The sequence below is a fragment of the Muntiacus reevesi genome, chromosome 19, assembly GCF_963930625.1.
Source record: "Muntiacus reevesi chromosome 19, mMunRee1.1, whole genome shotgun sequence".
NCBI lineage: Eukaryota > Metazoa > Chordata > Mammalia > Artiodactyla > Cervidae > Muntiacus > Muntiacus reevesi.
The window spans coordinates 12,563,317-12,578,142 of NC_089267.1; the positions used below are offsets into that span (position 1 = coordinate 12,563,317).

General features: G+C 43.7%; 1 protein-coding gene across 1 annotated transcript in view; it reads left to right on the forward strand.

Moving 5' to 3' along the window:
- The window catches only part of CD109 (CD109 molecule), a 133,232-nt gene that overhangs the window by 19,693 nt on the left and 98,713 nt on the right, over positions 1 to 14,826 (forward strand). Inside the window, exons 3-4 of the mRNA XM_065911293.1 lie at positions 3,070 to 3,098; positions 10,116 to 10,346. Coding sequence (XP_065767365.1) covers positions 3,070 to 3,098; positions 10,116 to 10,346 — 260 coding nt within the window. The remainder of the gene's footprint in view (positions 1 to 3,069; positions 3,099 to 10,115; positions 10,347 to 14,826) is intronic.

Consider the following 14,826-nt stretch of genomic DNA (forward strand, 5'->3'; position numbering starts at 1 on the left):
AATATTGCTCATAAGAATGGTACATTTTTTTTCTTACCAAGGATGAACCTGTTTTGTTACTTCATAATCTCCCAAACTTCATAGTTTATATTTTTACATTAAGGTTCACTCTTGGTGTTATATATTCTATGGGTTTTGTTGAATGTATAATGACATTTGTCCATCATTATAATATCATACAAAGTATTTTTACTGTCCTAAAATCCTTTTTTTTTTTTTGTCAAAGATAAGTTGACTACCTAGAGTAGTGAAATTAGGAGCAAAAATAAACAAATGGGACCTAATTAACTTAAAAGCTTTTGTACAGCAAAGGAAAGAATAAACAAAAGGAAAAGACAACCCTCAGAACTGGAGAAAGTATTTTAAAATAAACCAACTGACAAGAGATTAATCTTTAAGATATACAAACAGGTCATGCGGCTCAATATAAAAAAAACAAACAACCCAATCAAAAAATGGGCAGAAAATCTAAATAGACACTTCTCCAAAGAAGACATTCAGATGGCCCACAAAAAGATGAAAATATCCCCCCCCCAAAAAAAAAAAAGATGAAAATATATTCAACATCATTAATTATTAGAGAAATGCAAATCAAAACTACAATGAGGTGTCACTTTACACCAGTCAGAATAGCCATCATCAAAAATCTACAAACAATAAATGCTATAGAGGGTGTATTGAGAGGGGAACCCTCCTACACTGTTGGTGGGGATGTAAATTGGTTACCCTGGCTATGGAGAACAGTGTGGAGGTTCCTCAAAAACCTAAAAATAGAGCTACCATATGATGCAGGCAGTCCCACTCCTGAGCGTATATCCAGAGAAAACCATAGTTCAGAAAGATGTATGCATCCTGAAGTTCGCTGCAGCACTATTTACAATAGCCAGGACATGGAAGCAAGCTAAGTGTCGCTCAGCAGAAGTATGGATAAAGAAGATGTGGTACAGATGTATAATAGAATATTACCGGACTGTAAAAAGGAATGAAGTGATGCCATTTGCAGAGAAGTGGATGGACCTAGCGATTGTCATACAGAGTGAAGTACGTCAGAAAGAGAAAAGCAATTGTCACCTGAAACTGCCTGTAGGTGGAATCTAGAAAAAAATGGTACAGGTGAACTTATTTGCAAAGCAGAAATAGAGTCACAGATATAGTGAACAAACTTACAGTTACTTGGGGGAGGGGGAATGGTATGAATTGGGAAGTTGGGATTGACCTATGTACACCACTGTGTATGAAATGACGATGAATGAGAACCTACTGTGTATCACAGGAAGCTCTCCTCGGTGCCCTGTGTGCGTGCTAAACCCATTCAGTTGTGCCCGACTCTTTGCCACCCTATGACTGCAGCCCACCAGACTCCTGTGTCCATGGGATTCTCCAGGCAGAAATACTGGAGTGGGTTGCCCTCCTCCAGACTCAGTGCTCTATGGTGACCTAAATGGGAAGGAAATCTGAAAAAGAGTAGATGTGTGTATAGGTGTAACTGGTTTGCTTTGCCATACGGCAGAAACGAACACAGCTTTGTAGAGCAACTGTTCTCCAGTAACAAGTAATTAAAAAACTTGGCTGACTGTACTTATGAAGTCTATTTCTAGGCTCTCTATTCTGTTCCATTGATCTGTTTGTCTCTTCATTTGCTGGTATCACTTGGTCTTGATTACTGTGAAGTGAAGTTGCTCAGTCACGTCCGACTCTTTGCGACCCCATGGACTGTAGCCCACCAGGCTCCTCTCTCTGTCCATGGGATTCTCCAGGCAGAATGATTACTTTAGCTTTATAGAGAGTCTTAAAGTCAGGCAGCATTACTTTTCCACCTTTGTTCTTCAGTATGGTTAGCTAGTCTGCATCTTTTGCTTTTTCATGTAAACTTTAGAATCAGTTTGTTGATATCCATAAAATCGCTTGCTGGGATTTTGATTAGGATTGCCTTGACTCTAAAGATCAAGTTGGGAAGAATTGATGTCTTGATAGTTGAGTTTTTCTATTTATGAACATTGAGTGTCTCTCCATTTATGTAGCTCTTTGATTTCAAAGTTTTTTTTTCTCTTAAAAGTATTTATTTTTTAAATTTGGCCACATTGGGTCTTAGTTGCAGCATGATGGCTTTCCGTGCAGCATGTGGGGTCTTAGCTCCCCGACCAGGGATTGAACCCGCATTCCCTGTGTTGCAAGACCGACTCAGCCACTGGACTAGCAGGGAAGCTCTGTGGATAAAAAAATTGAACCTGGAGAATTAGGTAACATGTCAAGGACAGGACTAGTAGTCTGATTTCAGAAGCCACCGGCCTGACTCCTGCTGCATGCTATGCCTGTCTGTTCCCACGGTGTAAGACGCCTGTGGCCTTCAGGAGGAGAGGGGCTGTGTCTGTCTTGTTTACTGGGTTACCCTTAATAAGTGTTTCTTAAATGAATGAAGAAACTGAGGGCCTGTTACCACCTATAAATTCATGTCACTTAAATGGAAACTTCGAATAAGTACTCTTTTATTTTTAACTTGGAACATTTTCCCCTAGCAGTAAATAGATTTGATGAGAAGTTGGCATGAGTTAAATTAGCAGTCTTTGTTTAGTAACTTACATGAAAAAAGTCTGCATCGTTTTAATACTAATGGGTCAGTTAGGAGTCCCAGCTCACCCCTGATGTGACTAATGCCTTCCTTTTCTCTGTCATGAGTGTATGAGAAATGTTCATTAGGAATGAACCTCAGCTTCCTTCTGTACACTGTATAAAGTGTCCCTCAAACGTGTATAACCTTAAAACAGCAAGAGGAGCAGCAGCAACGCTGATACCAAAAATGAACGTGGAAAAGAGAAGCAGAACTTAGTTTTTAGGAAGAGGTTCACCCACTGTTAGCCTTTTGATCTTAACTCTTTGGCACAAGGATATGTAATAATCTCTCAGGGGTTCTGGGCTTTAATAAAATTGTTTTGGCTTGGCTAAATAAATTTGTGGCTTTGTAAGTTTATGATACCCTCTATATCTGAAAAGTATTAGAGTCTTAATGAGTTTTATGTTATATCATCATATTCAAATTATGACTATTTTCTTCCCTGTTTTCCTTTTTAGGTTCTTTCAAGACACTTATTCTTCCATCAGTAAGTATTTATCTTAAATATTTTTAAAATTTAAATTTATTTAAATGTATTAATTTATTTAAATGCATTTATTAAAAATATACACTGTGTCAGTGAAATAAATAAATTCAGATTTTATTGGTTTTCATATTGATTTACATGCCTTGTGAGTTTGGCTTGGGTTCCGTTCCACCTTCAAATTATTTAAGAATAATATTTCTCCAGGGAGATTGGTTATTAGCCTCTTCAGACTCATAGTGGAGATTTTCCTCCTGTAAAGTAGAGAACGTCACTGAGGGGACTGGCCTGGAGTCTTCACACAGGGACCTGGGTGGGTTTGGTCCTGCTTCTTCCCTAGTGAGCACAGAAGTCTTGGGTGTGTCATTATTGCTTCCTCCCAGTTTCTTTGTCCTGGAAAAGGGCAGTGCCTCGCTGAGCAGAATTGCTGCTTGAGGCAAAACAAACAAACAAAAATCAGTAATTGATACTGATCCTATCTTTGATTAAAATTTTGATTTTTTTTTTTTTTTTGTTTCACAGTTTTGTATTGCTTTTGCTGTTTATTATTGAGTTTTTTGCTATTCTTGAGTTTTTTGCTATGTTTATTGAGTTCCTTGATTATTGAGTTTTTTGGCACACTCTTGAGGCAAGTGCCTGGCTCACCCCACCATGGTCCCAGCCCTGGAGAAGGGGATGAACGTGTAGTCTGATTCATAGAGGCCACCTTGGAGGTGAAGTGAGGTGTAGACTTGCTGTGGCACCTGCTGTAGCAGTGGGAAGAGTTATTCTTTGCTGAGAGAGTCAAGAAACCTGGTTATTCAGTGTTGCTTGTGAACTAGTCCTACTTGTCATAGCTTTGGTTTGGAAGTTTGTCCTTTACAACTGTTTTCTTTTGGAGCGTCACACATTTAATGTGTAGTTAAACACAGCTTCCACCAAGAGGACAATTCGGTGCACTTTCCTGGGACTAGATGAGTCATGACTTTGACCTTGACACATTACACACTTGTGTATGTAGGGTCAGCATCTCCCGGTAAGCCAGGTTCCCCATTACCTCCTGAAGGTTGTTTATCAAGCACATGCAGAAATCACATTCATTTTGAGGGGGAGTTCTTAGAGAACGGGCTTCCCTGGTGGGTCGGTGATAAAGAATCTGCCTGCATTGCAGGAGACCTCAGTTCAATCCCTGGGTCGGGAAGATCCCCTGGAGAAGGGAATGGCAACCACTCCAGTACTCTTGCCTGGAGAATGCCATGGCCAGAGGAGCCTCGTTGTGGGGGGTGGGGGTGGGCTACAGTCAGTGGGATCACAAAGAGTTGGGCATGACTGAGTGACTAATACATTCACACTTTTCACACTCTTAGAGAATATAGTGCTCCCAAACAGTTCTTTCCGCCTGGAGTAGGAAATGGCAACCTGCTCCAGTATTCTTACCTGGAAAATTCCATGGCCAGAGAGGTGTCTTGTGGGCTACAGTCCATGGAGTTGCAAAGAGTCAGACACGACTGAGTGGCTGAGCACAAACAACCTGTTATAAAAAGTCCTTGATGTTGTTCAATCTCTAAGTTGCATCAGTCTCTTTGCCACCCCATGGCCTGCAACATGCCAGGCTTCCCTGTCCTTGACTGTCTCTGGAGTTTGCTTAAATTCATGTCCACTGAGTCAGTGTTGCTATTTAGTTATCTCATCCTCTGCCACCCCCTTCTCCTTCTTCATTTTTTCCCAGCGTCAGGGTCTTTTCCAGTGAGTTGGCTCTTTGCATCAGGTGGCCAAAATATTGGAGCTTCAGCTTCAGCATCTATCCTTTCAATAAATATTCAGGTTGGTTTCCTTTAGGATTGACTGGTTGGATCTCCTTGCAGTTCAAGGGACACTTAGAATCTCCAGCATCACAGTTCGAAAGCATCAATTCTTCAGTGCTCAGCCTTTTTTATGGTTCAACGCTCACATCTGTACATGACTACAGGGAAAACCGTAGCTTTGTCTGTATAGACCTTTGTCATCAGTGTGATGTCTCTGCTTTTTAATACACTTTCTAGATTTGTCATAGCTTTTCTTCCAAGGAGGAAGTGTCTCTTAATTTCATGGCTGCAGTCACTGTTAAAATCATGGCTGCAGTGATTTTGAAGCCCCTAGAAATAAAATCTGTCACTGTTTCCATTTTCCCCCCATCTGTTTGCCATGAAGTGATGGGACCGTGATGGGACCGTGAGCTTAGTTTTTTGAGTGTTGAGTTTTAAGCCAGCTTTTTCACTCTATTCTTTCACCCTCATCAAGAGGCTCTTTAGTTTCTGTGTTTTCTGCCATTAGAGTGGTATCATCTGTGTATCTGAGACTGCCAATATTTCTCCCGACAATGTTGATTCCAGCTTGGCATTTCACATCATGTATTCTGCATATAAGTTAAATAAGCAGTGTGACAATATACAGCCTTGACATACTCCTCTCATAACTGTTATATTTCATACCTAGTATGTTTGTACTTACCTTACTAAGAAATATATGCTGTAATAATAGAAAGTAGGGGCAGGGGAAGTGAAGGCATAAATAGGCAGAGCGGGGTTAAAAAAAACCCCAAACTTAATGGCAATAAGATATTAGACTGCATTAATACGACCTCAGACATTAGGTGCTGACTCCCCATGCCCGTGTCCCTAACTCTGTTGAAAGAGTATTACAATGAGAAGATTAAAATAAATCCTGTGTGACTTAATTGTCTGGTAGCGGAAGGGAGTGAGATTTAAGCTCAGGAAGAACAGCTTGAAGCACAGTAACTGCTTTCCTCAAAGAAGTCCACAGCTGCGCTGGCTAGAGGGTGGTAAGACTGGCAGGAGTAGGCGTGTGGGTGGGACCAGAGCACTGGGGCTGGATTTCCAGTAACCCCCCTCTAAGCTGTACTCATCCCATTTATCAGTAGCTGCAAATTTCACCACTGTTATTCTTTAAATTAAAAAAAAAAATTAAGTTTATTTTTGCTGCACTGGGTCTTTGCTGCTGCACGCGGGCTTTCTCTCGCTGCAGCGAGCGAGGGCTGCTGTCTAGACGGGGTGCGCAGGCCTCTCTCTGCAGTTACTGCTCTTGTTGGGGTGCCCAGGCTCTGCAGAGGAGGCTCAGTAGTTGCGGCACGCAGGCTTAGTTGCACATAGGCGTGTGGGATCTTCCTGGACCAGGGATTGAACCCGTGCTCCCCGCCTTGGCAGGTGGTTTCTTAATCACTGGACCACCAGGGAAACCCTACTCTTTTTCTTTAAAGTCTTAACTATGTGAAATGCTCACCCCAATGTCTCATATTTGTCTGTAACATTTTTTTTTGTTGTATGTAGATATAACAATTACCTGTTGAAAATTTTACTAGAGCTTGTATTTAGGACTAGATCCTTTTTTAGTAAAACAGAACTTTAAAGACTTAGTCATAAAGTGTCTGGGAAAATTTGATAATGCTTGGCAAAAATAGAAGGTTCTGCATTTTTATGAGTTTTCAATGAAAATAGACCTGTCTTTAAAAGCGTGCTTGTATTCTGTTTGCAAATATAATATTTAAAATTAGTTTTTAAAGTCCTCATGAATTTTTGCTACAAAATATGAATATTTTGGCTGTATTGAAACATGTGTTTTTAATATCTGACTGGCTCATTGTTTCTGCTTCTGATATAGTAAAATCAGCCTTCAATAAGAAGTAAATAAAAAAAGCAATTTATGCTTAACATAAAGGTTGTTTTTTGTATAAAATATGCTAGAAAAAGTTTCTGTTGTTCTCTGTGTAATAAAGCTTAAAATGAGGGAGTGGCTTTTAAAATTAAAATGCTTAAAATTTTTTAAATTTTATATTGGAGTAGAGTTGATTTACAATGTTGTGTCTCAGGCGTACAGTAAAGTGAATCACGTATGCATATACTTATATTTATTCTTTATTGGATCTTTTCCCGTATAAATTGTTACAAAATATTGAGTATAGATCCCTGTGTTATACAGTAGGTCCTTGTTGATTATCTATCTTACATATGAAAGTGAAAGTTGCACGTTCATGTCCGAATCTTTGTGATCTCATGGACTGTAGCCTGTAGCCTCTGTCCATGGAATTCTCTAGGCTTGAATACTGGAGTGGGTTGCCATTTCCTTCTCCAGATCTTCCCAACCCAGGGATCGAACCCAGGTCTCCTGTATTGCAAGCAGATTCTATACCGACTGAGCCACTCAGGAAGCCCCAACTTGCATATAATAGTATGTATATGTTAGTCCCAACCTAATAAGATTAGAATGCTTTTAATGTTTAATTACTAATATATTTTAAAATAGAAACTATCATCTTAAGTTTCTCAATTTTATTTAGAAAGTTATTTGAAAGTGCCATTACTTTTGGTAACTGGAGTTATTAGTGAAATAAAGTAGTATTAAATACTCTTGTGTTGTCTCAGTTTTCTTAAGACGGTTAATCTTCCAGAGAAGCTGAGATGGTTTTAGATGGGCCAGATTAGAATCAGGAATCCATTTATTGTCCATCAGGAACTTTCTGAGCATTCCTCTGTCATGTATTCTGGGTGGAGAGCTGCCATCTGCCTGGAGAGTTTGTGTTGATGTACACCCAGAATAGACTTAGCGTAACTGAGAATCAACAGTGCTCAACTCAGGTGCTGGTTGATATTCTGTTGATCTAAGTCCTGGGGAGTGTACACCCCCAGCCTCTCATCCTGCTGTCAGACAGTGTCTGTCTCTGGGAACCACGTCTTTCCCCAGTCCTGTGACTTCAGCTGAACACATAGGATCCAAAGTTTCTGTAGGTAAATAATTGGTTCTTGTGTAAGAGAAAAGGAACCCCTTTATTACCAGTTCTGGGAACTCTTTTCAGTAATTGAGGGAGAAGGCGGGAGGCAGTTTACCAGGAGATTCAAGAGATTTACCACCTTTGATCCTCACCACCATCCGAAGCAGGTTACCACTGAGTGTGCAGGTCCGGCATGACTCTTTCATGAGGATTGCCTAACATCCCCAGTGTTTTCTTCAGTATCCTATCACTATGTCCCTCCACCGTTACCAGTGGAGGGCCAAGGTCTGTACTGACACCCGGAGTGACAGTGACAGGTGACACCCTGGACCTTGCAGGAATGCCCCCTGGTTCATGGGGACACCCCAGGTCCACTCTGACAAGTCCATATTGTCATCTCTGACTTTCCAGCCCTAGGGTCAGCCCCGAGGCTTTGAGGCTCCTACATTGCCCAAATTTTACATATGAGGAGGTGGGATTTCTACCAGGCGAGGTTTGAAAAAGAGAATTAGGGTAACTGAAAGGAGCAGAGAGTCAGTACTGTCTCCTCTTGTGTATCAACTCCCCGAAGGAGGATGGAGTAGGAAACAGGAAAAGTCCTTGGACACTTTTGTGTCACTTCTAACTCTCTAACTGTTTGACTCTTCGTGGTTAGTAAGTCTTTAGTTGCAGGCCTCTGCATCATTAATTTGGTATAAGTCTTTAATCCACTGGGGCTTTCCTGGTGGCTCAGATGGTAAAGAATCTGCCTGCAGTGCAGAGACCTGGGTTCGATCTCTGGGTTGGGAAGATTCCTCTGGAGAAGGGAATGGCAACCAATCCCAGTATTCTTACCTGGAGAATTCCATGGACAGAGAAGCCTGGCGAGCTACAGTCCGTGGGGTTTCCAAGAGTTGGACACGACTGAGCCACTAATACTACTTTAATCTACTGTCTGTTCTGGGGCCTCTGTGCCACTAAAAATGATACCCAAATCATGGAGAGACATTCCATCTAATCCCATATTTTTAAAGAATGAGCTGTTTATAAATCTGTGGCATATACAAGCAAATGATATGCTGGCCCCTGGAATGTATATTTTCCTGCTTACTTTCCCTTGTGGCTCAGCTGGTAAAGAATCTGCCTGCAATGTGGGACTGACTTCCCCCAGAGCCTCGGATCCGAGAAAGTGAGAACCAGGCAGAGGGTATCTGTCAACGACGCAGCCTCATTCCACTCCTGAGGAGCAGGTCACTGGAGATTTAGGCTCCCACTTTTGCAAGGAGGAGGGTCAAAGAATATTTGGACATGTTTTGTTTTAAAAAAACTTTTTATTTTGTGTTGGGCTATAGCCGATGAGCAACCTCATGATAGTTTCAGATGAACAGGAAAGGGACTCAGCCATACATACACATGTTGGATACATGGATGGATTTCTCCCCCAAACTCCCCTCCCAACCAGGCTCCCCCATAACGTTGAGCAGAGTTCCATGTGCTGGACAGTAGGTCCCTTTTGGGTTTCTGTTTTAGATATAGCAGTGTGGACGTATTTTAAAACCACCGCACGAAGGCTCTTGTTATGGCTCATCCCAGGTCTGAATCTCAGCCAGTGACCTGGAGCAACTTCTTTCATTTTTCCAAGCCCCCAGGTTCCTGGTTGTAACCTGGCATTTGTTAGAGCATCCCCCTGAAGGGTTGTGAGTGGAACGACACAGCGTGTGTAAGTTGCTGAGTGTGGCTTCTGGTCTGTCAATGCTAGAAGGTAGGATTTCCACTAGTGACAGAAACAGTAACAATATCAGTGCCATCAGATGGACCAGGACTATGGCACGATGCACAAGGTGGGGCAAGGGAGTGCATCTTGGCACAGGTAAGAGATCCTGGAGAGAGAATGGCAAGAAGACCGGTCTTGTGCAAATGTGCCTTTGGGCTGCCTCAGACAGGGCAAGGCACGGAAGTGAATGCTGAAGGGTGTTCTGACTCACAGTGACTGTACGTGCAGAAGAGTTCGTACTTGGAATAGGAAGTGAGAAGGTGACTGCTGACAGGGCTATGGGGCGAGGCTCCTGCAGTCCAGGAACCTGGAGATTTAACTAGAGAGCAAACCCCAGGGTGTTGAAAGAGGGAAAACAAATTTTTTAATTGTGGTGCCCAGGAGGGGCACATTTTTCAATGTTGCAATTACTTTTGATAATACTATATATTTAAAACGTCAATTCTAACTTACAATTAAAAACATTTTTGAGGTAAAGCGATGAGACTTTGATACATATGATGTCTTTTTATTTTTCCCTTAGCTACCTCTGAACAGTGCCGATGAGATGTATGAGCTCCGTGTCACCGGACGTGCCCAGGATGAGATTTTATTCTCGAATAGTACACGCTTATCATTCGAGACCAAGAGAATGACTGTCTTCATTCAAACAGACAAGCCCCTATATAAACCAAAGCAGGAAGTGAAGTTTCGTGTTGTTACACTCTTCTCTGATTTTAAGCCTTACAAGACCTTTTTAAACATTCTAATTAAGGTGAGTGCCAGGTGGAAATGAAACTGGGGGTTCAGGCCATCTCATGGAGCTCTCTTGGAAGTTCTGCTGACATTGTTGGTCCTGGGACGACTTAGGATTCACGTGGCTAAGCTCCTTTCCTGACGTGGGGCGGTTTCCCTAGGTAGGGGATGGTAGAGCATGGGTTAAGAGCTCAGGCTCCAGAGTCAGCCTGCTTGGGCTTTGGTCCCAGTTTCTTCATTGATTAATTCATTTGTCAAACATTTGTTAAACCTCTGTGTCCTCGATACAGAGGGTGAGTACTTGCTCACATTGATCTTGTATCCTGGTGGGTAGTGGACAAATAATAAATTAACATACACATAGATATAAAAAGAAATAAGTGTTATGTATGTGTGAAAGAGAGGGAAAGACCTTGTGTTTGCTGTTTTCAACAGGGTTGTTAGAGAAGTCCTATTGAAACAGAGACCTGCAGGAAATAGTAGACTCTGCAAACAGAGGGAATGGCATATGCAAAGGCCCTGTGGTAGGAACTTGTTAGGGCCATTGGGGGAGTGAACTAGCAGTGCACTATTTCCCAGGAAGTGAGGGGACAATATTAGAAGATAAGTCAGGTATGAGTAGGTTGACTGGAGGAGGGGCTGTATGGGATTTTCTTGACTATGATATGGACCTTGGATTTTATGGTGAAGGAAATGAAAATTCCCTGCAGAATTCTGAGGAGAGGAATGATACGATTTGACTTCACGTTTTAGAAGGATCACTCTGTGCTCTAAGAAGTGCTTAGATGTGTTAGCTCTGTGACCTTCAGGAAATGAATCAACATCTCTGATTCTTGGTTTCCTTATTTGTAAAATGTGTAAAAATACTACTACTTTTGTGAGGATTATGTGAGGTGGCTCAAGTAGAGCATTTAGAACTATGTCCAGCACATAGAACATGCTCACTAAACATTAGCTATAGGAGCCCCTTCTGGCAAGAAGTCTTTGGCCTCTGCTGCTGGAACACTCCAAGCTCTGAAAGCAGTGTGGTTAGCAGACCGAGTGCTTTCTGGTGAGAACCAAGCTGAAGATGGCTGAGATCCAGGTGGACCTGGTTTTCTACATGTAAGCTGAGGAGAATATTAGACATTTGATCAATGGCATAGAAATAGGGTGAGCAACTCATCCCAGTTTGCTGGGACTCTCTTCAAGCTAAGATATGTTTGTAGCAAATACCACATGGGTTGGCATGTTCGATGCATATTTCTTGAATGGCACTGGTATTATTTCAGAATTTGCAGCTCTGTGAATTTCTGCCTTTGCTGTGTTGGAATAAAGCAGGTCGCCATAGTGAACAGCATTTCTAAGTTCATATAACTCTCTGAATGGAGTTAATGGATGCCATTCATACTGTCCGTCATCCTTTGTCCATCTTTTGTAAAAGGAGGGTTCAGAAGTGAATGTCTGTCTGTGTCTGGTTGTTTACATTAGATCTGCCTGTTTTCTATCTCAGTTGAATAAAAGTCAGCTCTGGGTAAATGGTCTGTTCCAGGTGTTAACCCAGAAGGAACCCTGCTGATTCTGTTTTGTGGATTCGTTGGGCTCCTTTCTCAGATTTTGGACTTGGCCTGACATGTTCGTCTTTCCTGGAAGCACATGGAGAGACCTTCCTCTTGCTGCTTCTGGTTCTGAGGGATCCCGCTGGCCTGGCTGACGGGGGGCTTCCTTGGTCAAGTGAAGTGAAAGTCGCTCAGTCGTGTCCGACTGTTTGCGACCCCATGGACTGTACAGTCCATGGAATTCTCCAGGCCAGAATACTGGAGTGGGTAACCTTTCCCTCAGTCCATGGAATTCTCCAGGCCAGAATACTGGAGTGGGTAGTCTTTCCCTTCTCCAGGGGATCTTCCCAACCCAGGGATCGAACCCAGGTCTCCTGCACTGCAGGCAGATTCTTAACCAGCTGAGCCACAAGGGAAGCCCTGGGGAGGAGAATTTAGACTGAAATTCTACCAGGAACCCACGGTGTTTGGGACCCTGCCCTCCTCCCTCTGAAAACAGTCCTTTGGGCCCAGTTCACCAGGCTGTGATATTTCCTACATTTTTCTTGGAAAAATTTCCCAGAAAAAAGTTAAGTCTTTAGTGTAGTGAGAGCCCCTGATGTGGACCAAGTTGTACTTGCTAGCACAGCGCACCCTGCAGGCGAGTGTGGAGAATGCATCTTGGATCTACACGAGGCCAACTGTTGGGGGCCCATGTTGCCCAGCCAAGAATGACTCACTCTAGGATGTACCTAAATTATTGACCATCATAGCATATTCAGGCACTTCGGTGTTTTTCTGGGATCGTTGGTTATTTCCCCTGATCTACTGACTGGCTTTCTCAGGAAGCAAAGGGGCTTCAGGGACCTATTTATGGTAATATAAGCCTCTTCCTCCTAATTCTGATCTCCTCCAGCCAGTTTGTTCTTACACAATGGAAATATAAGTGTCTTGAACAGTGTGACTGGGGGTTTCCCAGGTGGCTCAGTGGGTAAAGAATCCGCCTGCAGTACAGAAGACACGGGAGACGTGGGTTCGATCCCTGGATCGGTAAGATCCGCCAGAGAGGGGAATGGCTACCCACTCCAGTATTCTTGCCTGGAGAATTCCGTGGACAGAGCTCTGAGCCTGGAGGGCTACAATCCACGGGGTCGCAAAGAGTCGGACACGACTGAGGTGACTGAGCACAATAGTGTGATGGTCACCGGCTCGCTGTTTTCTACCCTGGCTGCCCTTCCTCGTGACGTTGTTGCTTCTGGAGCAGGTGGATGGTCTTGTGGGCATGGCGGCTGGCCTGGGGTCCATCCTGTCTGTGGCTGGGCTCTGACACTTTGGCCTTGTGCAGTGGTGGCAAACCCAGAACCTCATCCTTGGCCAGACGAGGGGCCACCACATTTCTTTAATTCTACGTGCTAGACACTTAATGTGTGTGTGCTGTGCCCAGTCATGTCCAACTCTTTGCAACCCCATGGACTGTAGCCCACCAGGCTTCTCTGTCCATGGGATTTTTCAGGCCAGAATTCTGGAGTGGGTTGCCATTTCCTTCTCCAGGGGATCTTCCCAACCCAGGGATTGAACCTTTGTCTCCTTCACTGGTAGGGGGATCCTCTGCCACTGAGCCACCTTGTGCATAACCCGGGACTCCGGAGAGTGGCAGAGATCCCTGCCTTCTCTAGCCAGGGTGAGTTTATTGCTTGAGAGGGTGTGGCACAGGCAGCAGGCACTGTGCTGTGCAGAGGAAGCTGACGGAGAGCCCGAGCCGTGCGGAGGTGACTCAGAGAGCGCGGGGACCACTCTCCCTGCGTCTCCAGCCACATGACTCTTCCGTCTGCCACAGGGCCACTGTTCACATCACACTTTGCTGTGCTGGGTGCGTCCCATGTGGAAGTGACCACGTGCAAGTGCTCTGCTGTGGTGCACCTGTTCAGATCCTCGTGTGCCCTGGGAGGACCTCTGGCCTTTCTCCATTCTCCGTTCTCGTGTCTTCCTGGTTGGTGACATGCCCAGGTCCTAGACTGGCCTGGGAAACGAGAGAGATTTATCTCTTTCACACGCAACCCTCTAGGTCCTCTAGGTCATCAAAGCCTTCAGTGTGGGTTTCCTTTGTTTGTAGGGCTGTGGGAAAAATGGGTGCCTTCCCCAAAATAATACATCAGTGGACTGTACGCGTTTCTTTGCCTACGTTTTCAGCAACCCTGGGAATTATTTTTTCTTTTTGTCAGTGTGACAGAAGAAAAATGGCCTTTCATTGTTTTCACTTGCATTTCCTTAATTATTTGACAGCATGTATTTATTAGCTTTCTGTATTAGCTTTTCATTTTTGATCCTTTGAGCTCCGGGTGTCATGCCTTGGCAGTGGGTGGGAGAGCCAGCTCTGATGGCAGTGCCTGTGCCAGGGCTTGCCAAGCGTGGTGACCTTCTGATTCTTGACCTGCTTGTGGTCTTTGGTTTTAACACTTGGTTTCTGCCTTACTAGACCACTTACTCAGTGGTCAGCATTGTTCTCACCCTGACTTTCACACTGTCTCCTGGTGGAGGAGAGAGATTTCTTCTGACCCAAACGCCACCTCGAGTCACAGCGTAGGAATTAAGAATGGAGAAATATTTGATCCCTACTGCCAGGAGTTCATAGTCCAGGGAACAGAGAAACACCAAACCCCAAAGTAACAAGGACAAAAGCACCAAAAAACCTAGATAGCGAGTGAGAGCCTTGAGCACTAATAACATGTCAAGAAGGGTGAACTCCGGATGTCCTGAGGTTTCTCCAGGAAGTGGTGGCTTCTGCCTGTTGGAGGCGTGTGGAGAAGGAAGAATTTGGAGCTCATTTCAGCAGCTGGACAAGGAAGGGAGGGCCTTCTGTGCAGCAATTGTAGAGGCTTATGTACACTGGCATTTGGAGCAAATTACAATCAAATCTATGTGTTGGGAGGAAGATGTGCCTAGAACAGTAGCTGGGGTCAGCTTACTGGGCCCTGTAAACTG